This window comes from Macrobrachium rosenbergii, chromosome 37 (assembly GCF_040412425.1).
Source record: "Macrobrachium rosenbergii isolate ZJJX-2024 chromosome 37, ASM4041242v1, whole genome shotgun sequence".
NCBI lineage: Eukaryota > Metazoa > Arthropoda > Malacostraca > Decapoda > Palaemonidae > Macrobrachium > Macrobrachium rosenbergii.
In genome coordinates, this window is record NC_089777.1 from 2195309 (window position 1) to 2222500 (window position 27192).

Here is a 27192-nt window from a genome sequence, read left to right on the forward strand (position 1 = left end):
CACCTGGAACAAGAATCAAGAGGATCTCAAGTCCTTGCCCAAGAATGAGGAAGAAGTTTTCTGTGCACAAATAGGAGCCAGTCTTCTTGAGTTTTGGGAGAAGTGGAGTATCAGAGGGACAGAACAGTGGATTGTGAAGGTTCCGAGGGAGGGCTTCTCCATTATGTTTATGGAGAGCCCTCCTCTGGTCCCTTCTCCCTTCATTTTGACGGCCTACTCAAGAGGCTCGGGAAAACATTTGGCCCTTTTGGAGGAGGTCTCCTCTCTCCTTCGAAAGAGAGTCATAGTAGAAGTTGATGACATCAACTCAGAGGACTTTTACTACCGTGGTCCCCAAATCATCCTGGTTGGAAGACCAGCCCTCAACGTAAGTGCCCTCAATCTCTTTGTCCGGTATCAAGACATTTATCAAGTTAGACGGAGTTTAGATGGAGACAAACCAGTCAGTACTTTCATCCATTCACCAGGACAATTGGATGATAACTTTGGATTTGCAGGATGCATGCTTCCACTTTTCCTTCCATCTGGACTCCAGGAAGTATCTAAGGTTCATCTTCCAGACACTCTCAGGCGCCCCACGTCAGTGTCTAAATGCCTTTCTCTTCTTGGAGTACTCGGCGCCAGCTAAATCTCGTTTTGGGCTCTTTGCTTTGGCCTCTACGGCACCTCAAGGGTTCACTCGAGTCCTTGCTACTCAAGGGAGTGATTTCATTTAATAGGCATTAACGTCATTCTATATCTAGAAGACTTGCCTCTTTGATCCCCTTCGAAGGAAAGTGCACGAAGAACTTGTATGTCTCTTCTCTCTCAGGAACTGGGAATTGTCATCTACCTTCAGAAGTCCCAGTTGACCCCGTCCCAGAGTAGTCTCAACTCCCGGACTTTTCGGGTTTTTCTGTTTTAGACGGTCCACAAGTTTCTAACTCTTTTGTCTTGCTCGGCCCATCAGCGGATTAGCCTACTGGAGACTGTTGTCTGCCATGACATTCATCAAGTTAGGCAACTTCCCATGAGAAGTTTTGCTATTCTTCCTCTAGGCCAACTGGGACAGGAAAACACAGCTGGGCAGCTACACATTTCCTATAAACCCGGTAATCAAGTCGGACCAGGATGATGGCGGTCTGAATGTCGACCTTTGGAAGGGAAGCCTTTCATCCTCTGAGCCCAGACACAGACTTCTCTTCAAACTTCTCAGTTCTAGGTTGAGGAGTCCTCCAGGGCTACACCTTTCCATCCTTCAGCATGGTTAGGGAAGTGCTGAACAAGTTTTGGGCTCATCACAACATTACAATGATTCTCATAGTCCCCTTTCTGGCCCATAAAAGAATGGTCCTAGGACCTGCTATGGTTGTTGTGTTGGACTTTCAGAGACTTCTTCCCCTAAAAGCTGTGTCTACTCACACAACCTCACTTTAAGGGATACCAAAGGATTGCCTGTTCTTTTCCTGATAGGCTTCAGACTGTCCAGAAGCTTGTCAGAGTGTAAGAGTTTTCAAGACACTCTGCAGAGGCTATTGCAAGATACAGGCATTGACCTACTAGCCACATCTTCCAGGCCACAGTAAGTGGGCGATTTTCCGAAGCTGTTGTCTTAGACTCAACATCTCTTCATCTGAGATGTATGTGACCCAATTGCAGATTTCCTTCTTTATCCACTATCTAGGAAAATCTCGTCCTCCAATATTAAGGGGTTTCAAACTGTGTTTAGCTCAGTGTTTAAACACAGGGGTCCTGAATCTTGCGGCAATCCCAAATCTTAATGATCTCGTGATCTGTTCTCCTGGAACCTAGACATAGTGTTGAAGTGGCTGACAGGTCCCGCTTTTGAACCCCTTTGTTCCTCCTCTTGAAGAAACCTTACTCGGAAGACTCTCTTTCTAGTGGAACCGGCTAACATATTAGTGAGTTCCAAGTCATCAATAAAGGATAAATTTTTTTACAAGGAGATGTGATTTGCTTCTTTACCTTGGATTTTTTAGATATGAACGATGACCCTTCCAACCCCTGGCCCCATCCTTTCTCCATTAAGACCTTAACAGATCCCTTGGCTCTGAGGTAGAAGAGAGAGTTCTTTGTCCTGCTAGGGCTTTAAGGTATTTTCTGAGTAGGACCGAGAAGATCAGAGGACCATCCAATAACCTCTGGTGCTCTGTTAAGAACCTGTCTCGCCATCTGACTAGGAACACATTGTTGTTCTTCGTCAGAGACTTAATTTCTGAGGCACACACTCAGATTCAGGAGGGCATTTTGCCTAATTTTACAGTGAAAGCTCAAGACGTCAGGACAGTCACTACCTTATTAGCTTTCAGGCACATATTATGTCACTCACTTCCATTCTGTAGTCAACCTACTGGAAGTGCGAACCAGTCTTTGCGGCTCACTGTTTGAAAGAAGTTGAAACAGTGTTTGAAAATTGCAGTACCTTGGGCCCATTATCAGTGGCTGGCATGGTATTGTGGTGAGAAAGCATAGGAATCTCTCTTTTCTCCTACTATCTCTTCACCTTAAAATAGTGTCGAATTTTTGGGAGCCTGGGGTTACAGTGGATGGGTTGTGGTGGTTTCAGTGTAGGTGAAAGCGTTGTCTGGTTGTTTTTATTGTGGCACTGCGCCCAGGGCAAGGGCACTTATTAACGCTTTGCCAGCCACTGGACGTATTCTTCGCTGCAAAGCTCCCACCTAAGCAGAGACGCTCCATGGCTATACTGCCATGCCACTACAGGTTAAGATGAGCACCAACCAGGGGCAGTAATTACCTGCAGTAGCTCTCGTACCAAATAAGGAAACGACAAGCATTGTCTTCACCACTAGCAACTTTTCTATTTCAAAGTCATTACCATAACTTGATGTTTTGGAGTTGAATATGTCCATGCATCCGACCTCCTCTCAATGTGGGATTCATCTATGTAATTACTTGGTAAGTTACTTATATGAGAATGTTATTTTCATGATAAAATTAAGTTTCACATGTACAGGCAGTCCCCGGTTATGGGCGGGGGTTCCGTTCCGACAGCATGACAATAAGCGAGATTGAAAATCACCGATAACCGAAAATTGGCGAATTTCGGCGCTTATTGGCGCTAAATACCAGAGATAGACACCTCTGTTAGGTATGTATCAGTGCCAATACCCAATTATCGTTGCCGATAGTGGAAATCGGCGAATTTTGGCGCTAGACAAGCCCCGTAAAACCAGATCGCCGATAACTGGGGACTGTTTGTACTTACCAAGAAATTACAAATTGGAGTCCTCCTCCTCCCCTCTCATGTACATAAGGGCACAAACAAAATGAGGTTTTCTGCTAAGTCATTTCCAGCATTTTCATTGGTGGGCGGGACTAGTCACCTGCACTAAACTATCAAAACGCTACTGCGATTTTTTAAATAAAGGCTGCCACATGAGTTAGAACTAGCTATGTAATTACAGTACTTGGTAAATATATATGAAACTTAATTTTATCATGAAAATAACATTTTGTACATGAAACAAATGTTAAACAGGTATATAAAGGTAAACTAAAATATGTTAAACTAAAACCCCCCAGAATCACAAAGCCTTTTTCTCAATTCAGTTGTTTATGTCCATACTAGATGTTGGTTATGCCAGTTTTTTGGTAAGTGGTGCTCATGCAATAATAAGTGGTTGGGAAAACTCTTTCTGGTGGCATTGGCTACTGCCAAAAGAGTGATTGAAATAATTACAAGCTATATCATCATTAGTAGGGTTTTCACATACTGGAGCAGAACTATCTCTTTTGGCATAAACTTTCATGCCAAGAATTGTCAAGGCCTTAGCTCTTCCAAGGGTTTTATTTATCCCTTCTCCAAAATCTGTAACTCCTTAGGGAGAAGAGCTACTTTTGTCCTGTTGGGACCCTCATGATTTATATGTCCCATCTTAAACCATTAAGGAAGCAGTGTAGTAGCCTATTTTGCTCTGTCAGGAAGCCTGAGTTTCCTATATCAAAGAATGCCATGGCTTTCTTGGTTAGGTCCCTAATCCTTGAGGCACATCATGCAGTGTGTAAGTGGGGAACCTTATGTATTTGAGTTCGTACAATATGTTACTCCACTTTTGTTTTTAATCATTTCGCTTAGTTGTCTCTGCTTTGTTTACTCTTAGAAAAGGGCAAACAGTCTTGTTTAGAGTAAGTAATGTTTGTCTTATGTTGCAGAGCCATTGCTCCTCATAGGAGAAAGCTACCCTTAGCTGACTAAATGCCACTTTTCTTCCAAGTTGGTCTTGTTTTGGATGTGAGTTACCACAGCAACTCGATTTATATATGGTTGTAGCACCCTTCAGCTCTGCAGGCCTGAGGCACAGGGGCCTAATTGCCTTTCTGCATTGTACATCATCACCCAGTGGCCATATTTGGGGTCCACATTCCACCTCTTAGGATAGTTGACTTCACTTGATGAAGATCCTCATCTGACAAGTACTTGCCTTGGGATCATATTCATCAGGTGACCAGCGATGAGGATATTTGTAATGATATCTGAAGATTTGGTTATAGGGAATCTCTTAACCTCCTCCAGCACACACTGTTGGAGTCAGAAAATTATAGTAAGTTTCATCTCAAAAATGGTGATTTTTATGGTAAAATGTATTCTTTAGGTACTTACCCTCTATCAGTGAGCACCTCTCTCCTCCTCTCTCAATGGTTTAGACAGCCAGAGCTATCGCTGTCTTACTCAACCTGCAAAGAGTAGGGGTAGCTACTGAGAGTCTTCGTTAACCCTTCGCCACCGGGACGTACAAAGTCTTTTACGGTACAGTAATGTTTGTTTCATCCCTCCTCGAAAAAGCAGAGCTGTTTTCTTCAGCTTGGATGGGTTTCACGTAGTATTGTTGTGCAGAGAGGTGCAGAAGCTCCACCCATATTCATTCTAGCCAATGAGTGTCCGATGGTCGTCGTGACGTCATATTCATATGGGATATTAAAGGTATCGTCCAAGCACATGTAGTCTAAGCTGTTAATGAAACATTGTCACTATTTGTGAGTAAACCATTTGGACCAGCAAACTTTTTCTCCTTTTGATTGCAGTTATTTTACAGGTTTTTTTATTTTTCAGCATCATGATGTCGGATGATAGTATTTCAGATCCTGGTAGGAATACCTGCCAGATCTGGCAGATGATTATAGTGATAGTTGTTATAGTTGCTTAGAGGATGACAGCGACACCGAGATTTTAGAAGACATTGAACCCATTGGCGATGAAGGTTGGCAGTTCATAACAGATCCATTTTGTGACAAGCGCCCAGACCCACCCCCAGATTTCACGGAGGGTGACAATGGGATCTCTGTTTGCACACCCGACTTCACCTGCCCACGAGATGCATTTTGTTTCTTTTTTTGTGATGATGATATTGACAGACTGTGTGAATGGATGAATTCAGAGGAGTATTTTTGTCAACAGGAAAGTGTACTATGTTTTTGAAAACTTCTTTCATTTTTTTTACACTAACATGAGTTGTAGTTTTTTACTGTTGAATTTTTTATTATTATTATTGTTATTATTATTATGATTATGATTATTATTATTATTATTATTATTATTATTACCAAGCCATTAACATTCATTGATGTATACTAACTGTTTCAGTAAGAAAAACTGCTATTACTACTGGTACTATTTTACTAATACTTTACTACTTTTTCTGCTACTTTATTTCTACTACTTTACTACTATTTCTATTTCTGCAATTACGTTTTCCACTAAATATTCCTCTTTTTTTATATATATATATATATATATATATATATATATATATATATATATATATATATATATATATATATATATATATATATATATATATAATGTATATAGCCAATGTGGTGAAAAATATTCATTGGTATGTACACAATGTTTTCACATGAGAATATAAATGAAAAATGTGAATAACAGAAAGTTTAGCGAGGAGCAAATGATGACTGATATGTCTCCGTTAAGTGCAACAGGCCAGTGGCGAAGGGGTTAATGATTGTTTCATTTGTAACACTTGTCGAACATGTACCAAGTAGTTGCAGATAAAGCAAATGAATATCTAAAATATGGATTTTTTCATAAAATTACCATACTCTATATTAGAAATAGCCTGCTGCCCATAGAACCACCTTGTGGTATCAGGAATTAGTTGACGTATCTCAAACGTAAATTTCATTTTTGCCTGTGATTTTTTTTTTTTTTTTTTTGTGTATTCAGCATATGATAAACAGACACATATGTTAATATATGATAGATAGGAACATAAATATGTTTGAAATTATTTGTTCTGGGTTGAAATGACCAAATAGGAAGCCATAAAAAGGCGATGCATTGTTGAACACTGACTTTCCTAATTTAAGAGGTTCAACCTGTATTGGTTGTTTCCACAACCAGTAAATTTGTATCTTTACACTCCCAATATCAACTGTTCAGTCTCAGTCTTATAACACAGAAGGAAAATGGTAGTCTCATGATGCATATACCACCTGGCCCCTCAGGCACCCAAAATGACCTACCTCAATTTCATAGGTGCAGTGCAGTTAATGGGTCTTTCCAGGATTCTCCAACTCATTTCCTCTGCAGAGTCTTGCGTCCCTGTGTGGACAAACCAGTGTTTTTACTGGCCAAGACCTTTAATTCATCATCTACCAACATCCTACTGCAAGCCAAATCTCTGTCAGGTATTACAGAAAATACATCCACTCTCTGGATCTTAAGTTGTCTTCGTCTTTGGAAAGAGTTTTCCTCCCTCCTAAATAGCAATTTATGCACCTTGTGCTTAATGGGTTGTAGTGAACAGGATCCAGGTGGCGCAGGAGCCATGAAACTTCTGACTGATAGACAAAAGATGTGTGAATTGGGGACTTGAAATACCATTAATGGTTGCATGCATATGCCTGGAGGTGTATGAAAAAACAAATTAATTTTTCTTATAAAAATTCAGTATTTTAGTTTCATAAAGATGAAAAAGAGGCTTCATATTTTTTCAACTTTGGTAAAACTCATTTTCATGTATTGTTTCAAATTGTAATGTTATAATGACAAGTTTATGTGATGGGATAGAGTGTAGCCCACTTTCTAGTCATATGTCCAGGTCCACATGCGTTTATTTCCTTGACTGCTTTCCATACTGGTTTTGTTTTTCATTTTTCCTTTATGTTAGATTTTGTATACATTTTATTGTTATCACTATTTTATGATCAGTAGTTTTGTAAGAGAAATGGTGGCAACTATTATACTTTACAGGAGTGTCACATAACCTCTGTGGTAGTTCTTAATCTCTTAATATTTGGTTTTCAGACTTGTATTTACCTTATTCAGAGCAAATTACAAGTTCCCAAGAGTTGGGAAGAGGGTTTGGATTGATCATGGTATTTTCCTTTTTCAGAGCAAATTACAAGTTCCCAGGAGTTGGGAAGAGAGTTTGGATTGATCATGGACCATCAACTGCAGAAATTGCAGTCAAAAAAGAAAATGGGTATGTTGTAATGTTTTATTAAGTAATTTGATACAGATATAGAATACATCTTTGTCAACCTTCATAAATGTTAATTTTGCAATAATATTGTGAGACTAGAATTGTTAGCTTTTTGTTTTTGTAAGTGGTGTGTTATTGATTCATTTTTCACTATGCCAATACTCTTTCCATATCCTTCATTCTCCTGCTTAAAATTTCCTTCTCTGTTTCCTCATACTTTTTGTTTCATCTCTCAGTTCTTATTGTTTAGCTGTTAAATTGGCTAATGTGAGCACTGTACTATGTCCTACCAGTTCTTTGATAGCCCTGTGTATTGTAATTGTTGTTGCTGGGATGTCTACAAGCAAAGCAGACATCTGAAAGGTAGAAGTTGTTCTAACTCGATTGGCAATAAGACATACATGTGTCTCTGACAGCTGTGTTTTAGATAGATTGTAGCAGTGTGCCATTGTGCACTCATTGTAACGAGTTAATGTCTGTTGAGCACATTGGGGCATGCTACTCTCGATTTGTAAGCAGTGGAGAAAATATGACTGTCACCTGAAATTTCTAACCAGGATTTTGGTTAAGATTTTTGGAGCTGCTTATGGCCTTTTATAAAAGAAATTGGTATTTTAATGACATTTAAACCATTTGTTCTAATTTATTTAAATGTGTAAATATGTGAATAAGCATAAGTTTTAAGCATTTGTGTGAGCTTGCATTGGTGAGTTTTTAATAATTTTTTGCGATAATACATTCATCTTATCAAGCAAAGACTTGAAGAAGGGTCATGTGGCCCAAATTTCATACAATCATTCTTCTCATTACATAAAGAGCTTTACACAAATGTTGGTTCCTTTGCTGGTGTAAGGAAGAAGTGAATGCCTGCAGTTAAATGTTAGACAGAATTTTAAAGGAACTCCATATCAGATCCAAATGTCCTCAATCCAAATACCAGTTTAACAATGTTATGAGACAATTTTGTTTTTTAAAGACTTCAGGTCTGATTTCTTAACCACAGATAAAGAATGAAAATTTGGATATAAAAACATATAATTTTTACAAATTATGTTTTAACTACCCCTGCCTAGGTTGGTGAAAATGAAAATTCATAACCATCGATGAATGAGAGGGTACACATTCGACCTCAATTGGCTTGTTAACAGCTGAACAGTAATGCTATTAATTTAATATTGTTGCTAGGCTGGTAAAACATATGCAGTGAAAAGCAGTGGAATTTTTTAAATCAGAAAAAATTTTTTGACAAAGCATTTATTCTACCAGGGCTGTGATGTCAGATTCAGAGAAGCCTCTTGAAAGTATGAAGTTTGTTATTGTCGGTGATAAGTTTTCCAAGGAGAAAGCTTCAATGAAAGAAACCATTAAAAGACTTGGTGGAGAAGTTGTTTCGAAGGTTGAAAAAAACACTGCAGCTGTTATTACAACTCCAGGTAAGTCTCTTTATTTTCACACTACCATTTATTAATTTTTTTTTTTTTTTTTTCGATGCATTTATAGATCTTTTTTTATTTTATTTAAGGAAACTTTTGTTTAGAGAACCTTTCCTTAATTTACATTACAATCCATTAATCATAAGATGCCTTATTCCATATAGAACAATCCTAGTTAACCAGCCATCTGTAGATGAACAGAAATCTCCCATTACTTATGGCAGTACCTTCATTCGGTGGTGCGGCTTGATATGATCAACATCTCAGCAGCACAACTCTGCCAGGTTTGCATTTTTGAAGTTAACACAGTGCCATTTTTTCTCTTGGTCAATAGGTTTCTTTTGCCCTCCTCCTCTTCTTTCTTCTGCAGTTTCAACTTTTTATAGTTTAGTGTATGCGTGTGTAGGAAACTGATAATTGTCTCTCCTTCCACAGGATTGGAGTGATTATCATTAGGCAGAGTTTTTGATAAGGACAGGGTCTGTTTGTGCCCACATTGTTTTTCATTAATGTATATTTCCTGTTAATTTTCTCAGAGCATAGTAGTTGTATCTGCAGGTTAACTAACTACAGTAAAGTATAGGTACTTTGCTTCAAAATGGCACCAACATCAGCTCTATACCATGAAAAATAAATTAGCTATAATCACCATCTGTCAATGTGTATTGTAATGAACTTATGTTCACAAATATTTAAGAGTTGAGAAGTGGCAAGAGCAGGCGCTTTTTCATTTTAAAGATCAGTGTCACAAAGGATTATTTAAAGCCAAGGGCCAAGATCACCAACAGAGCAAAAATATTAATACAGTATTACATACATAGTATATTGCTCAAATAAACTGATGTTAATATCAATTAACCCACACCCAGGGTGATAGCACATTGAATTTGATATATAGAAGTGGCAGCACCACACATATGGTTGTCCAAAAACGGTCCTGGAGTCACAAGGAGGCTGCAGCCGGATGATACAGCACAATGACATGCGTCAGCAACGTCTATATACAGTGAACACAGTTTATATCCTTACCAGCTATCAAAACAGAATCAGGCATTTTCACAACTCTGGTGGTTAGCAGGACGAGGGGAAAGACAGGCTGTCCTTCCAAGGGCAACAGGCGAGTCCAAGGATACAAAGGTGAATGGTAGATACAGGGGAGCACAGGCAGTGTCCTCCAGAACGCACGGGAATGGCATCCAACTGAAGCAAAGGAGATGCTTCTCAGTCAGCAGAAGGGACGGAGCTGCAACAATGTCTCTAGACAGAGGAAAACCAGCAACGTTCCTCCGTAATACAGAAGAAAGTCCTTCAAACTGTAGGAAATCTCAAATTTAGAATCCTGCTTGAATAGTCTCCAAAAACCTCCGAGCTAAAGAGCTGAATACACACTGCCCTCATCCTCAGCCAACGGTCCCCACCAGACGTGAGGCAATGAACGCGGAATCACCAAACAAGCATTCAGCCAAATAATTACATGAAAAGAGAAAAAAAAAACCTCATGGGCGAGGTACCACTTAAATAATAACAACCTTTGGTGGGAGCGAGAAGAACCTTAACCAGCTTTTCTTGGAGCTTATAAAGAAAATTAAATTGAAATTAACTGAAAGAAATTTACTTTAAAAGCCCACGAATAAAAATTGAGTAACTTATTACAGTATTGTGGAACAAATTTTCGACCCCCAATATCTCAGAGTTAAATCATTATAAGTGAATATGCTTTCTAATTAAGTTATAATTATTCTATGATTCCTCTTGTTTTTATTTTATTCTGCTGGTGTAAGTGAGGATGGCTTTTCTTCGAGCTAAACTCTTCTGGCTTTTATTTTGTGTGAGAGAGAGAGAGAGAGAGAGAGAGAGAGAGAGAGAGAGAGAGAGAGACCCAGTTTTAGTCTGTTTTAGTGCAAGGTGGGTAGCTAGGTAAGGCATGCAGCTGTCTCATGTTATTGTTAGGTAATGACCCTTATGTTCTGTGCCCTTTATGCTCTAAATAACAGTATTTGCTGTAGAAGACTTGAAAAAGTGACATGTAGACCAGTTCTTTAACTTTGCTCAGAGAAGAGTATATAATTTTTGCCCTTATAAAGCCACAGGGATCATCATTAGACTCTTAAGTGTGGAGCCATTCTTCACCCCCTTAGTCAGTCAAGGGACAAATTAGAGGGTCAAGTGTCAGTGTTATGTTATCAGGACCAACACTGTTTACCCCAGCAGTGCAAGAGAGATGTACATGATATTTGCTTTGGCAGAAGAGCACAGGATCACAATCATCCCACAGTTCATTCTAGGGACAAAAAACTTCACCACAACTGCCCTGAGCTGGAGCCACTAGATTTTCCCAACCTAATGGTCCCTCACCACAGGTTTGTAAGGGGATTTAGCTGTTGTAGGGGGAACCTGATAGTGGTTTCTATGAGTGACAGTATTTTCCACTACCAGACCTGGCTGTGTGGTCCACCCTTCTGAACAGTCAAAGAGGCACTGGGGAAGTTAAGAGAGAAAAAGAGCACCCACATGATCCTCATTATTCTGCTGTGGCCCCAGCAGGAGTAGTTCCTGTCCTCAGACTGCTTCTGAGCCCTGCCCAGGTGGAAGAAACTCATGAAGCAGCCTCACTTCTGCAGGTCTTACGCCTGGTTGTAGTCTCCCTCCAGTATACTCTCAAAGAGAGGGGATTTTTGGAGGAACCCTTTGCTATCTTCCGACTCCATAAATTAGATTTGCAACTAGTCTTAGCCAGCTGAAGTGGGCTAGGTTCAGTCTTTTGGTGTAGCAAGGGGAGTGTGCTTCTTCTCAGTGTCACTAAACCCTTAACTGCAGATTTCTTCAACTTTCTGTAAGTCCATGTTCCTTCAGCGGGCCCATTGCCGACCAAGTAATTGAACCTGAACCTGGCTCGTATGTGTTCTGATCTGTCACCAGTGCGCCTCTGTGAGGAGGGAGTCTCCCTCTTGCAGGCAGAGGCAGTGGCACTAGGATGGACTGCCATGGCAGCATTCCAGTTAGTCTCATAGATCGATCTTTGGACTCTGTCACTGGTCAAGATCGCTTCTTCTTTGGGCTCCGTGTCACTGGTCAAGATAGCTTCGTCTTTGGGCTCCTGTACACCTGAGGATATTGCAGCCTTCACAAGACAGCAAAACTGTGGGGGCGAGACACTGTGCTATCTCAAACCTCTAGGTTTGATGGTCCTAAGTTGACTTTGACACTCAGGAACAGACCGGTTCTGGGATCTTCCTTCTTTGCTAGAGGTGAAGTAGAGGCTGAGGTGGACAGGCTTCAGAATGACAAACTTGTCCTCCAGGCAGTGACAAAGACTTCAGGTCTTCACTTGGCAGTGCGACCTGACCCTTAGGTCAAGCTGGTCCTTCCTTTTTGGGTCAGAGAAAGTACCAGGCTTCCTTGGCCCTTAGTAGAGGTACCCAGGCTGCTTCTGCACCAGCAGTGAAAGGTGTGCAGCTGCGCTTCATTCAGCCCTTCTATTTCAGGGAGAGAGACAAGGGAAGAAGAAGGATGATGGAAGCAGGGGAAGCGGTGTTCCTCCCTGCTTGCTGCCTATGGTGGGGTTGCTTGTCAAGCCATTGGGCAACTTGGCGACAACTTGGACTAAAGACCTGGGTAGTGGATGCCCATCAAATAGTCTATCTGTGACCCTTCAAGTCTTTGCCACCACCCACCCTTTATCTGGTCCAGTTGCAATGTTTGTTCCCAGCTTTCAGAAGGATTTTTCCCTGTGGGAAAAGGTGGTTGTTATGCTCTGGAAAGGTGCTGTGTAAGTCTTCTACCTCTTTCCCCACTGAACCGGTTCATTCGCCAGACCAGGTATTAGATGGAAACTGTCCGTTCATTTCTCAGTTCCATCAGAGAGGACAACTTCGTGCTTTTGGTGGATTTAGGGTTGTGTATTTTCAATATCCATCCATCAGTCCTCCCACAGGTACCTTCTCTTTACACCTTAGGGGGGAAGGTGGTCTAGTTCAAGGTGCTCAGTTTTAGACTCTCAGCCATTCCCCAAGTGTTCACTAGGATGTTCACGTTGATCTTGGCCCAAGCTCATTTGCACAGGTACGTCTGTGGAAGTACAGTACATGGGTGATTGGCTGGTCCTGGCGAGCTCATTGCCACATTTGCTTAAAGACAAGAGCTCAGCTTCTTGGTTTTTTGTCATGACCTGGGTGTAGTGATCAACTTTGAGAGGTCAGATCTCACACCCAAGCGGAGATAAAGTCACTGGGCATGCTGATTTATACAGCAGCAGCCAGGGTCCTCCTCCCTTTGGAGTCTCATATCGGCAGGTTCAGAGAGGCAGCGCAGAAGTTCCTGTCGAGACGAACAACCTGCTCGGCAGTGGCATGTCGTTCTGGGTCACCTGTCATCACTGGAGAAGATGGTCCCTCAGGGACAGCTTCACCTCCACTCCCTTTAGTGTAGGATGAAGGAATATTGGTCTCCGGCAGTGGACCTTCCTTTCTCTTCTGTTCCTCTGTCAGAGGAAGTGATGTGAATCTTGCTTGGTAGCTAGATGGCAGGAAGCCTTTTTTTAGGGTGCCATTGAGCACTCCCCCTCCTGAGGTGCTTCTGTTGTCAGATGCATCTGCTAAGGGATTGGGCAAACACCAGGAAAAATTATTGGTTTCAAGCGTGTGTGCGACCAGAACAACAGACCTCTGCATCAGTGTTGTGGAACTCGGCAAGTTTTTTTTTTTAGCACCGCAAGAGTTTCAGGACAAAGTGATGGGGTGCTTCATGGTGTTGATGAGTGACAACACTACAGTAGTGGCATACATCAACAAGCAGGGGAGTGGGTGACTGGTGGCCCTCCAGCCACATGGGTTGGCAGCACAGATGCAAAAGTGGGGAGTAACACACCCAGTGGAATTGTCAGCCAGGTACATTCCAGGGTCTCAGAATGTGGTAGCAGACAAGCTCAGTCACCAGTCCTTGCTTGCCCTGGTTTCAGTGAAGAGAGCTGGCAAGCTTCATGGCTGTCGATGCCAAGCACTCAAGGTGATGGGGACTTGTTATGCTTGAGTTGGTCCCAAAATTCATCAATAAAACTCAGAATCTGTCGATCCCCGATGCCAGATTTGAGTCCTTTTCAATCCCCTCCTGAAAGGACTTTGTTGGTAATGATTGAGACAAGATGCTACTCTGTCCAGTTAGGGGGCTGTGGTACTACCTCAAGAGGAATCTGTATCTCAGGCCAGTGTGTCAACGCCTCCTCGTTAGTACAGTACAGGCAGTCCCCAGTTATTGGTGATCATGTTTTATGGCGCTTGTCTAGCGATGAAAATCTGCGATTTTTGGCGCCGAAAATTGCCGATTTCCATTTATCGGCGCCGATAATTGGGTATTGGTGCTGATACATACCTAACAGAGGCGCCGATAAGCCCCGAAAATCACCAATTTTCAGTTAGTGACGATTTTCAGTTATCATCACACCCTCAGAATGGAACCCCGCCGATAACCGGGGACTGCCTGTACTGGCTCAGCCAAGAAAGAGGTGACCAAGAACACAGTCTCTTTTGGGCTTCATGAGATATCAAACAAGATTGTACGCTTCGTTTGACAATGTAGATAGGAGTTCAGCCCAGGCAAGAGCTCACAAAGTTAGGGGCATCGCCCCAGCCTTTGCATTCTGGAAGAACCTCATTTCAGCAGGTAATCCGAGCAAGTATGTGGTTGTGCCAGACCACATTTACCCCGTTTTACCTTCAGGATGTTGCCCACAAGTCCTTGGACATGTTTTTCCTTGGGTCTTTTGGTGGCTGCCCAACAAGTTGTGTACCTCATCGGACTCCTGTAATGTGACAGGCAGCACCGTGTCTAAGGTTTTTGGTAAGCGAGAAAGAATGTGTATTAGTGACTGGCCTCCTACCTTTTCTCTTTTACCTGTCTCTCGTAAGACAGAGAGGCAGGTAACGAGCCATTATGTGCTGGACAGATGAGTTGTGGTGGTGACTACATGGCAGGGGCTTCCTGTCCTTCATTTTTTTTGTAGAGTGATTGGATGCATGCCCCCCCCCCCAGACAAGGGGAGAAAGGGATAGACAATGAAACAAACCCGTTGGTTTTATTAGCAAGTTTTATTGTCTATGACACTTTTTGGTTCCTTCAAGCCTTCTTCAAAAGTAAGGATGCAAACTTATTACTTTAGGCCTAGAAGTCATCCCATAGAGTTGTGGGATTCCTCTCTCAGCTCTTCCAGACCAGGAAGATATTCCCCGGGTGGGTAGAACTAACCGGTCGCTTCAGAGATTTGCCCAGACTCCCCCACCAATGGGTAAGTCTCCTGTGTAAAGAATGAGGGTTGTATTTGTGTAGGAATAAATTGTAGATTTTTAAAGTAATTTGTATTTTTCCTAATATATAAACCTGAAGTTCTTTAAATTTACATTCCACCTTAGCCACCCCTCATTCTTGTACCTTATCTGAAAGTTAAACAGCCTTCCAGCTCACCTTTGCAAGCTAAATTCCTATGTAAAAAGCTTTAGGTTTGTATGTTTGGAAAAATACAATTTACTTTAAAAATTTGCTATTTTTTAAACTAAGGTAATTAAAGAAATTTTGTCAGAATCATCTTCATTTTCAATGACTCTGATTGTAATATTTAAAACCTTTAGTACAATAATATAATAATCTAAATGCCAAACTTTCCAACAATACGTTTTATGTTGGTAAACAGAAAAAAAAAATGGCCCAGGCTAGATTTTCATATTCAAAGCCAGAGTGAGACCTGGGATGTAAAAGTTTCCATATTAGGAGTGTTAATATTAGACGATCTTGATACTTCAGGCGTGGAACTACAAAATACCAAGGTTCTAGGTGAAGTGTATTGTAAGCTAATGTCATAGGAGGGTTGTAGATAATGAAGTTACCTGACAAGACTAGTGAGAAGGCCCAAAATCATGATAAAAACTTAGACCAGATGAAAATTCAGAAAGGATGTGCATAAGACAGAATAGTGGATAGAACTTGTGCACAGAAAATAAAAAGTTATTATGAGTGTTGATGTTGATTTTCCTGAGGGTTTTTCCAGACATGCTTGGTAAATACTTAACCCTTAAACGCGGACCCTCTATTTACAAAAGTGTCTGCTGTTTGCTGGCGCGGTTTGAGAGTTAGCACCGAAGTGGAAAGTTAGTTTTTTTAAAAAATCACAGCAAGCTTAGTTTTTAAGATTGAGTTCATTTTTGGCTCATTTTTTTCTCATTGCCTGAAGTTTAGTAGGCAACCATCAGAAAAAAAAAAAAATATCGTTATCATATATTAATATTGGAATATATGACAGCGTGAAAAAAAATTTCATATATAATTGTATACAAATCGCGCTGTGAGCAAAACAGTTAAATCTAATGAGTTATTTTTTTTTTTTCGTTGTATTGTACACTAAATTGTGATGATTTGGGTATATAACAAATTGTAAAACGATCAAAGCAACACAGAGAAAATATTATCACAAGACGCATGAATTTGTAACGTGCGGACGTAAAAAAAAAGTTTTTTTAAAAAATTCACCATAAATCGAAATATTGTGCTAGAGACTTCCCGTTTGTTGCAAAATGAAGGTAAATGATTGAATATTACTTGAATGTAAGAGTTTTAGCTTACAATTGCATTTTTTTACCATTTCGGTCGAGTCAAAGTTGACCAAAGGTTGAAATTTCTGCACTTATCGTGATTTATATAAACATATTTCAAAACTGATAAAAGCTACAACCATGAGTTATTTTTTTGTATTCTAAATGAAATTGCGCACATTTTTATATATAAAAGTTTATGTAACGACTAATATAAAACTGTGCAAAAATTACAACAAAGTGACTAAAGAAATTCTGAAATTTTCAGCAGAGTTCGTGTGCGCTGAGGTAAGGAAAAGGGTTTTTTCAAAAATTCACCATAAATCGAAATATTGTGCTAGAGACTTCTCGTTTGTTGCAAAATGAAGGTAAATGATTGAATATTACTAGAATGTAAAAGTTTTAGCTTACAATTGCATTTTTTGACCATTTCGGTAGAGTCAAAGTTGACCGAAGGTTGAAATTTTGGCACTTATCGTGATTTATATGAAAATATTTCAAAATTGATAAAAGCTACAACCAAGAGTTATTTTATGTTGTATTCTACATGAAATTGCACACATTTTCATATATAAAACTTTATGTAATGGCTAATAGAAAACTGCAAAATTTACGACAAAGTGACTAAAGAATTTCTGAGATTGTAAGAGCCTGACGCCGTCTCTTCCAAAACGTGTGTGTTCGTGTGTTCGTCGCCCATTGGAGTGGCGAGACATTTGGCATCTTCACAAAGAGAAACATAAACACAGTTTGATACAAAAGATTCGTTGGAACATTATGAGTACATGATTAGAATGCTTGCATGGCAATGCAAGTAGTGGTGATTGTACATACATCAAGACAACAATGGTTAGGGAGAAACAGACAGAAATATTGTATGGTTGAAATCGTGTTCCTTTAGAGAAAGAAAACGAGATGCTCTTGTTGTCTTGTCCACTCCGATGGACAACGAACACACACGTGTTTGGAAGAGACGGCATCAGGCTCTTACAAGATTTTCAGCAGAGTTACGGCGAAGGTAAGGAAAAAGTTGTTTTCAAAAATTCTTTATAAATCGAAATATTGTGCTAGAGACTTCTTGTTTGTTGCAAAATGAAGGTAAATGATTGAATATTACTAGAATGTAAGATTTTTAGCTTACAATTGCATTTTTCGACCATTTCGGTTGAGTCAAAGTTGACCGAAGGTTGAAATTTTGGCACTTATCGTGATTTATATGAAAATATGTCATAATTGATAAAAGCTACAACCATGAGTTATTTTTTGTTGTATTCTACATGAAATTGCACACATTTTCATATATAAAACTGTATGTAAAGGCTAATAGAAAACGGTGCAAAAATTACGACAAAGTGACTAAAGAATTTCTGAGATTTTCAGCTGAGTTAGCTGATGCTTTCTTTTGGGGTAAGAAAGAAATTTGCACATGCGCAGCTGGGTCACGCTTGTAAACAAAACAAGACCGTGATCCGTGAACTCCCAGCATCCCTCACAGTGCGTGATTTAAAATTTTTCATAAACGAGGCCTATAAGTATTTTTCCGCGAATATTTAAAAAAACTTTTTGTAGTCGATGTATTGTATGTCCACTCGGCACCCAACAGACAACTTTTGTCGAAGTAAAATACGTCCAGTCGGCATTAAAGGGTTAATTGAGATCTGAGCATGAATAACTTGTAAATGGAAGCCATACATGTAACTTGAGTCAACTGCAGTGGGAAGGTAATACATTGGCTTTTAACTGTTTGGTTCATGTTTAATGATGACAGCAGGGTCTTGTTGTTAATCCTCAGTTTTTTCAACACTGGCTGCCAGAAGGTTAGATTTAATTTTTCTTTTAGAAGTGTTTTTTTTTTATTCCTGCTGCTAAATTATTAATGTATTTCCTCAGATTTAGTTGCTGATCTGCATAAGAAAGTTGCTGCTGCAAAGGAACTTAATATTCAGTGTGTCTCAGAAGATTTTCTTGAGGAGGTGGAGAAAGGAGGAGCATTGTTAATGATTCAGAAGAAAAATATTGCACCATGGGGAGGTGATGTAAGTATATTACGTGAAAAAATTCTGTATGATATGGTTGTCTCATGTATTCCCATTAATCACATGTTGCTGTTTCCATAGATAGGATGCTTACAGTCATCAACCTGTAATAATCTAGTTGAAGAGTCCTCCGCTATGCATGCCTAGACCTTTGTAAGACACCTGCAATTGTCTCACTTTTCCATTGTCATTTTTCCAAGGAGTTATGAAGTTTTTCACAGTGCTTTGTGTATTTTCATAGGTTTCATTCAATCATCAGAAATAGGAGTTAGAATTTGTCACCTTTCCCCTTAGGGTTATTGTTAATATTCATTTGTGTTTCATTTATTATTTTGGTTTTCCATATTGATCTAATTTATCACTTGTCACCTTTTTATTGGGCTTGATGATTTGTTGTCTGATTTATAATGCGATGATCATGTAAACTTTGTTATTGCCTACCCTTTTCCTCTAGTAATCAGAGCTTTAGTGGGTAGTGGCAGCAGTGTGATAGACCTATACTCTGGCTACAAAAGGTTGAGACTTGAAGGTGATCAGCACTGCTGCCATATTTTCTTAAACCCATTCAAACTTTACAGGAAAAAAGGGTGATAGTCTGGTAGATTTGGCATTTTTTTGATTGATGTTACTTTTCCTTGTGTGTGGATGATTAAGGGAAGTGACCACGGGCACAGTAATAAAGAGGATTGTTTGTCTACCCCCCCCCCTCCATTCGTCAGTACAAAAGCAAAACATGAAGATTAAAACATTATACTTGAACCATGCTGTACATTTTTCAAATTGCTCAATACAAAATTTAATTGAAGGTGTGTATATATATGTGTATGTATATATATATTATATATATATATATATATATATATATATATATATATATATATATATATATATATATATATATATATATATATATATATATATATTATATTATATAATATATATATACAGTCGCACCTCGAAATTACGCGAGGTTAGGTTCCGGAGCCCCTCGTGCAAGGTGAATTTTCCCGTAAGTTTGGCATGATCTTTAAAAATGCTAATAAATGTTTATTTCCAGAGTTTAAGTACTAAACATGACCCTAATCATGCTCCCAAAGTATTAAGCTAACTTTTAAATGAACTAAAGTTAGTGTAATTTTATTTAAAATTTAGCCTATTACCCTTAAAAAAGGAATACAGTAAATGGTTGACATAAAAAATGAATACTGCACAGTTTCATAATAGTGCATTTACAGTAGGTGCGTACGTATCCTAATGTTACCCCTAATTCATGGGATGCCGTTTTCTTTGTCACTTAGAGTAAAAGCCGTTTTCTTTGCGTCACTAGGCAAAACATCATGTGTCAGTCAACAAAAGTACAATTCCATAAAATATGGAAAACATGTACATAATGTTCGTAGAAGGTAGTACAGTACAGGTAAAATTCAATCAATTTAAAATTATATACTGTACAGGTAATGACGTACAGAGAAATAATAAGTTGTAAAAGTATGTTTGAGCGCTAACTATGAATGAGAGAGAGAGATACTGTAATAAATTAACTGTACTGCTTTTGTATCGTATTTATGCACAAATATATAAATACAAATTTTCCATTCTGATTTTACACCTAAAAACACGAAAACTTAAAAATTAAACACACTTTCTACAGGGGTATCATCTTTGAAAAATGCAGTAACTAAGGGTATCACATCTTGTAAAAGTACACCAACTGAACGTGCTGTAAATACTTGCACGTGCAGATTGCACCAGCACTTTTCTCCGAGGTGAACAGAGTAATGTTCAAAGAATGACACTTATACAACTCTTAGTTACATCTCTGATATTACATTAACAAATTCATTTTATCAAATGAGCGCGACTGAACAACCTCATCTCAAGGTCATGTAAAGTCCTTGTGACAAAGACTTTGCAAATGGACATAATACTTATATGATATTTATGTACAGAAATATAAATATAAATTTTCCATATCGATTTTACAGTTAAAAGCATGAAAACTTATAAATGTACTTCAAACATTAAACAAGCATTTTCTGCAGGGGTATCATCTTTGAAAAGTGCAGTAACTTTGCAAATGGGTATCACATCTTGTAAAAGTACACTAACTGAATGTGCTGAAATTACTTTTGCATCATATTTATGCATGTACAAAAATAAAAATAATACATTTTCGATACAGATTTTACACATGAAAGCATGAATTGCATTTTTCATAGAGATTTTACACATGAAAGCATGAAATGCATTTTTCAGAGATTTTGCACATTAAAACATGAAATGCATTTTTCATAAAGATTTTACACACAAAAGCATGAAATGCATTTTTCATAGAGATTTTACACATAAAAGAATGAAATGCATTTTTCATACAGATTTTATACATAAAAGCATGAAAACTTGTAAATTACTTCAAAAATTAAACACCCACTCCTGCAGGGTTTCTCGAGAATTTTGTGTGTCTGTGAAAAAATCGCGTATGCCCATTAGTTAGGTTCCAGTGAAAAGTTCGTGTGTGTGTGAATTCGCACAACTCGAATCGTGTAAGATCGAAGTATTACTGTACACACACACACACACACACACACACACACACACATATATATATATATATATATATATATATATATATATATATATATATATATATATATATATATATATATATATATATATATATATATATACATATACATATACATATACAGGTAGTCGTCGACTTACGATGGCATTAGGTTCTGACAGAGCAGTCATATGTCGATCTCGTCGTAAGTCGACCAACCACATATGTACATGTATTCTGTACCTACCGTATATTATCCATCATATATTATATTCTAAGTATGACTAGCCTACATATACATTTTATATTATGTAAAAAATGTGCATGTATAGTACCTATTATTACGTTTAGCATATGAAATCTTATCATGCTTGAACTCCTTGATTAATACTTACTTTTATTACTGTATTTAACATTTTTATTGTAGGTATTCAAACCATCTGTTTGGTCTGTTTACATTTTCTTATCCGCCATTTGCATTGCCAATCGGCTACACGTATGACATATTATTTACTTTTATTTATTTATAGGTTTGAATTAAATACATACCGTATTTGATGGCATATGACATACTTTAAAAAAAAAAAAAAAAAAAAAAAAATGGCCAAAAAAATCCCCCCGGCGTCGTATGTACATAATGTAGGCTCAAAATTTGAGAATTTTGGCCGAAATTATACATGAAACATCATGTAGATGTTGTAGCCTAGCCTAACATTCGGTTTTATCCTAATAACCTATTAAAAAACAAAGTTTATTATAATTATTTATCATTATCACACTTACCATCACCTCAATTACTACTGCTAGTATTATAATCAATATCTACGTTGTTATTATCGATATTTTCATTAAAATGTGTTAATATTATCGTCGTCTACAGCGGATCGCCGCATTCCACATTTACAGACTTACAGTACGTGTGCTGCCACCTATTGGTGATTATCTCGAGAGCTTTACGGATAACAAGGCTTCGTTCAGTTGGTAGTTGGCAGTTCCTGCTAACATTCTCTTTACGACATAACAACATGGCTTCGATCAATTGGTGGTTGACAATTCCTGCTACCATTCTCTTTAGGCATACAATGCGGTAGATAGGTTCCAGAACAGTGAACCCTAGGGACACCCAGTATTTATTTAACATGTATTCAGACTTTAAAAACCCTCCCTTTACATAGTACTGTTAACAAACCACCCTTTACAGTAATGTACAGATATCTACAATACATACAGTACACAGGCACAAATGATAAGCAATAAAACAGTAAGTGAACATAAAAAAAATAGAAAGATTGTTATGGTGCATTACTGTACAATTGTACAGTATTTTACTCACCACGATAGAGTTGGAAGTTACAATAAAGCCCTCCTCGTATGTACTGTTAACAAACCACCCTTTAATGTACAGAACACTTAATGCATGTACAGTACCTAATCTAAAACAGGCACTAATATTAAAATGTTAGAATATTAAAGTATATAAAGAAATAAAGATTGTTACTGTACCCACCATGAAAGAAGTTGAAGAAAAACTTGAATGATGATGGCGATGAATTTGCTGCACAGTAGAAATGATGATGATGAAGCTGATGATGTCTTCTACTGTGCAGCCAGTGATTGTATTTTACGTCTCTTCAGACTGAGGTGTCTTTTCCTGGGACACCTCTTCAACTTCTTCCTGGGACACTTCTTCAATTTCTTCTGAAGGCATAGTAGCAGGAGGAACTGGCTCTTTTGCGAGGCTGGAAGAACATTGTGATCAGAAGTTGCTGCCGCTGCTTCTTTTTTTCGATCAAGAGCATCCTGTGGGAGTCATGTCTTCATCGATTTTGTTGCAGAACTGCAGAGAACGAACCATATCCTCGTCCCATTCTTGTAACAATTCTTTCAGCTCCTTCGCTAGGTTGCAGAGCTTGGCAAGCCGTTCTAATGTTAAGCCTGTTTCTTCGACAACTTGTTGGGTCTCTTCCTGTGGTTCATTTTCTTCCTCACTGGCTGATTTTGTCAGGTCTTCGAGGTCTGCGTCAGTTAGTGGCTGGGAATGGCAGTCCAACAACTCATCAACGTCTTCCGTCGTCATGTCGCCAAACCCGTCACCTCCAATTATCGCAGCCAACTGCACAGATTTCCGTACTGCAGAGTGTTGAATCTCGGCAGGCGTAAATCCTCGTTGTCGTAAACAATCTCGGACCACAACTTCCTCCAGCTCGCGTTAACGGTAGCAGGTTTCATTTCTTGCAGTGCCTTCTGGATGTTCTGAAGGCACATGGCAATTGTGTACTGCCGCCAGTCCACGCCTTCAAATTGAATGTTTCATCCTCATCTTCTTGGGCGGCATCCACACACGCAACGAGGTCCACCAAGGTATTCTTCGTGTAGAGGGCCTTGAACGCCCTGATAACCCCTGGTCCATCGGTTGAATTAAGGGGCGTTGTGTTGGGTGGCAGGAACTCAACCTGAATGCCCTCATGCGAAAGATCAGTCTGTGCGTGTCCACCAGCGTTATCCAACAGGAGAAGGATCTTAAATGGCAAGCCCTATTTCTAAGAGATATTTACTGACTTGTGGGATAAAACACTGGTGGAACCAGTTGGAGGTCAGCATCTTTGTAATCCATGCTTTTGGATTATGCATCCAATACACGGAAGGAGATTCTTATTTTTATTTTTCAAAGCACGAGGGTTTTTCGACTTATAAATAAGCCCTGGCTTTAGCAAAAATCCCGCAGCATTGCCACACATCACGAGGGTAACACGATCTTTTGAATGCTTTAAAGCCAGAGGCTTTGGCTTCTTCTTTGAACAGGAAAGTTTGCGATGGCATTCTCTTCCAAAACAAACCCATCTCGTCCATATTAAAGACTTGTTTGGGCTTGTATCCACCTTCAGCGATAATATTCTTGAACGTCTCATTCGCGTAAGTTTCAGCAGCGACCGTGTCAGCGGAAGCAGCCTCGCCATGCAGGAAACGCCAGGCCGGCGTTTCTGAAACTTGGCGAACCATCCTTTGCTGGCGGTAAAACGTCGTGTCTGAGGCTGGGAATCAGTGGATGTCCCTGCTTGAGGTTCATCTACATCATCTTCGTTGTCTTCCTCTTCTTCTTCAGCATGGTCGCCATCATCTTGAGGTTCCTTTGCCGCGAAATTCTCATACAACCTCAAAGCCTTGGTTCGGATGGTGTTTAGTATCCAAGGCTATTTTCTTCCGGCAGTCGGCAATCCAGATTGACAAAGCACCTTCCATACTGGATGATCGTTTTTATTACGAGCCAAAATAACAATTCGCTTTGCTGACTTGCTAAAGGTGATGGCAGCCGTCTTCCTAATCTTCGCCTCATCCTTCTTAATGTAGCGAACGGTGGATTCGTTCACTCCAAAATGGCGGGCCACGGCCGCAGAACTTCACCCTTCCTTCAACATATCGAGAAGTGTCACCTTCTCAGCAATCGTCATCATTTTCCGTTGGCGTTTAGGCTCAGTACCAGCCTTAGCAGAAGCAGAACGCTTGGGAGCCATTGTAGGTGTTAAACAAAGTTAAAAAAAGTTCAACTTCAAACACACACTGTCACGCACAGCACTGGTAATGTAAACAGCATCTATCTACCGAGAGAGCGGAAACGAAGTGGCAGCGAGAAGATGCTGCGGGTCAGAGACAAGGAAGCTGCTGCGGGTCGGAGAAACGGTCAAAACACCAATCACAGGCGAGATTACAAAACTTGGGAGCTGATTCGTCATCTATCACCAATGGAACCAATCACAGCCCATCTTACATGCTAGTTTCAAATTCAAAATACTTTACGCTATTTTATGCTTTTTTGTTGTAGTAGTATAGGTTTATTCGAGATGTGATTTTTGCAACAAACAATATTATTGGATGCAGTACAAAAGATTCATGGAAAAGATGCACATTCATTACATTTGTATTTTATAATTAGTATATATGTAGCCATCAGCAGCCTTACACCATTCAAATATGACAATGTCAGACTGCATCTGATTAGCGTTTCATGTTCAGTTTAATTTTACTAGTACTATAATGAATTATCGTATGATCACATTCTCTTTTGTTTAATTTCATTTTGTACTGAATTATATGTCATAATGCAATGAACCAACAGTACTAGCAGATATTAATAATTATTAATGGAATTAATGAAATATTTGGGTCTTCATATATCGCGACTATTTTTGAAATTTCCGGAAAATCCGCTATATATTTTCTCTTATAATATACATACGTAATGGAAAAAATCCGCGAAGTCGTGAATCCGCGATAGTCGAACCGCGAAGTAGCGAGGGTTCACTGTAATAACAAGGCTTCATTGAGTTGATACATCATAACTCGTGCTAGCATTCTCTTTTAAGAATAATAACATGGCTTTGTTCAGTTGCTCACGAGACTCGAGCTGTTACATAGGAAACATTTATATTTATTGGATTTTACCCCTTGATTGCATACTTTTATAATATATAATGGATATATATAACATATATTACCGTAGGTAACATCTTTGTTAATGTTTTTGTTGATTCTGCCGGTAAGAAACAATGTTTATAAATGAATGTGTTGCAATCTATTGGTAAACCTATGAGGTAGCTTTCAGCAGCAGACGAAACATTCAATCGTAGTAAATGGCTGATTGTATAATACATATTTTGATAAATATAAATATGGTAAATAACTTCTTTATTAATGTTTTTGTTGATTCTGTTGGTAAGAAACAATATGCATATGATAACCTAATACTACAGTTTTTACTTACCAAAATCATATGAGCATAGGCTAGGAAACCTTATTTTTTTTCCCTCAATGTCCTGCTTAAATTGGGGTGCGTCCTATGCGGACATGCATCTTATAAGCCATCAAATACGGTAATTTGTTATTACATTTGATTTATTTGCAAAAAAATAGAAATACAAAATACATTACAAAAATATGAATCTTTTACCATTTTTGAACGACACAAACACACTGAACACTGCCTAAAGCTGAGCATCTCTCGGATATGAGAGCTGCAAATTATCATAGAGCGCTCGACGTATTTTAGCAAAATATAAAATTAAATTCAGTAAACCCCCATATGGAAGCGTTCTCATGGTTCATGGACTCACGCATTCATTGGGTTTCTCTGTGGAACATATCTAGCCATCATTCATGTATTTTTCACTGAGAAATATTCACTAATTACTGTATTTTCATATAATTTTCATGAATAAATGCATTTTTGTGATAAAACTATTAAAATACTCCGGTATAAGCATTTTACAGGGTTTTTCTTGGTTTAAGCTATCAAAATGGGCAGTTCTAAGTGTTTTTAGAGGGTTTTAAGCATTCATGATTTGACCTATTCGCGGGGGTGTGGGACGATCCCCGCGAATATGGGGTTCACTGTATTATATATTATTATATTGTCGTAACCATTGTAAAGTCGGTCGGTCGTAAGTCGCATAGGTCGTAAGTCGACGACTACCTGTATATATAAAGTAGGTGCCGAAAGTCTTTTCACCCCTAGGCGATTTAAGCAAGCGCATACACATGTGCAACTTTATTGACCTGTAAGGGAATGCAAAAAATTAGTTACGACATTAAAATGGTGTGTGAGCTTACCTTAGGTTTTCTGGTATTTGGTTACACCAAATTTGTTCTCCTTAGCTGCCTTAAGCTGTCGGGGAACACTTTCAATGAGGTGCTGACAAATGACGGGTTCAAGACTGTTCCAAGTAGCGACGATGGCAGCCTTGAGTTTGTCGATCGTGGACCAGTCAACTTTCTGCAAACGTTTAATGATCGACCACAGATTTTCAATAGGACTAAAATCAGGGGAATTAGGGGGCCAGTCACTTAAAAGCTCCACACCACAATCCTTCAACCAGTTCTTAATCAATGACGTTGTGTGGCAGCGTGCGCTGTCTTGCTGAAGGATCGAAGCACCTGTCTTCTCAAAACTCCCCTCTAAATGCTCGTTAAGCACAACGTAATAAATGTGTTGGTTCAATCGTTCATTATTTTCAAAAATACACAATTCTCCAACTCCTTCATAACCCATAGAACCCCATACCATCAAACTTTTGGTGAATTTTTCGCAAGGACGAATAAGTTTGTCACTGTATTTGTTGAAGT

General features: G+C 39.0%; 1 protein-coding gene across 1 annotated transcript in view; it reads left to right on the top strand.

The window, feature by feature from the left end:
* The window catches only part of Parp (Poly-(ADP-ribose) polymerase), a 259948-nt gene that overhangs the window by 167629 nt on the left and 65127 nt on the right, over positions 1–27192 (top strand). The window contains exons 8-10 of the mRNA XM_067081290.1: positions 7377–7466; positions 8733–8899; positions 18367–18512. Coding sequence (XP_066937391.1) covers positions 7377–7466; positions 8733–8899; positions 18367–18512 — 403 coding nt within the window. The remainder of the gene's footprint in view (positions 1–7376; positions 7467–8732; positions 8900–18366; positions 18513–27192) is intronic.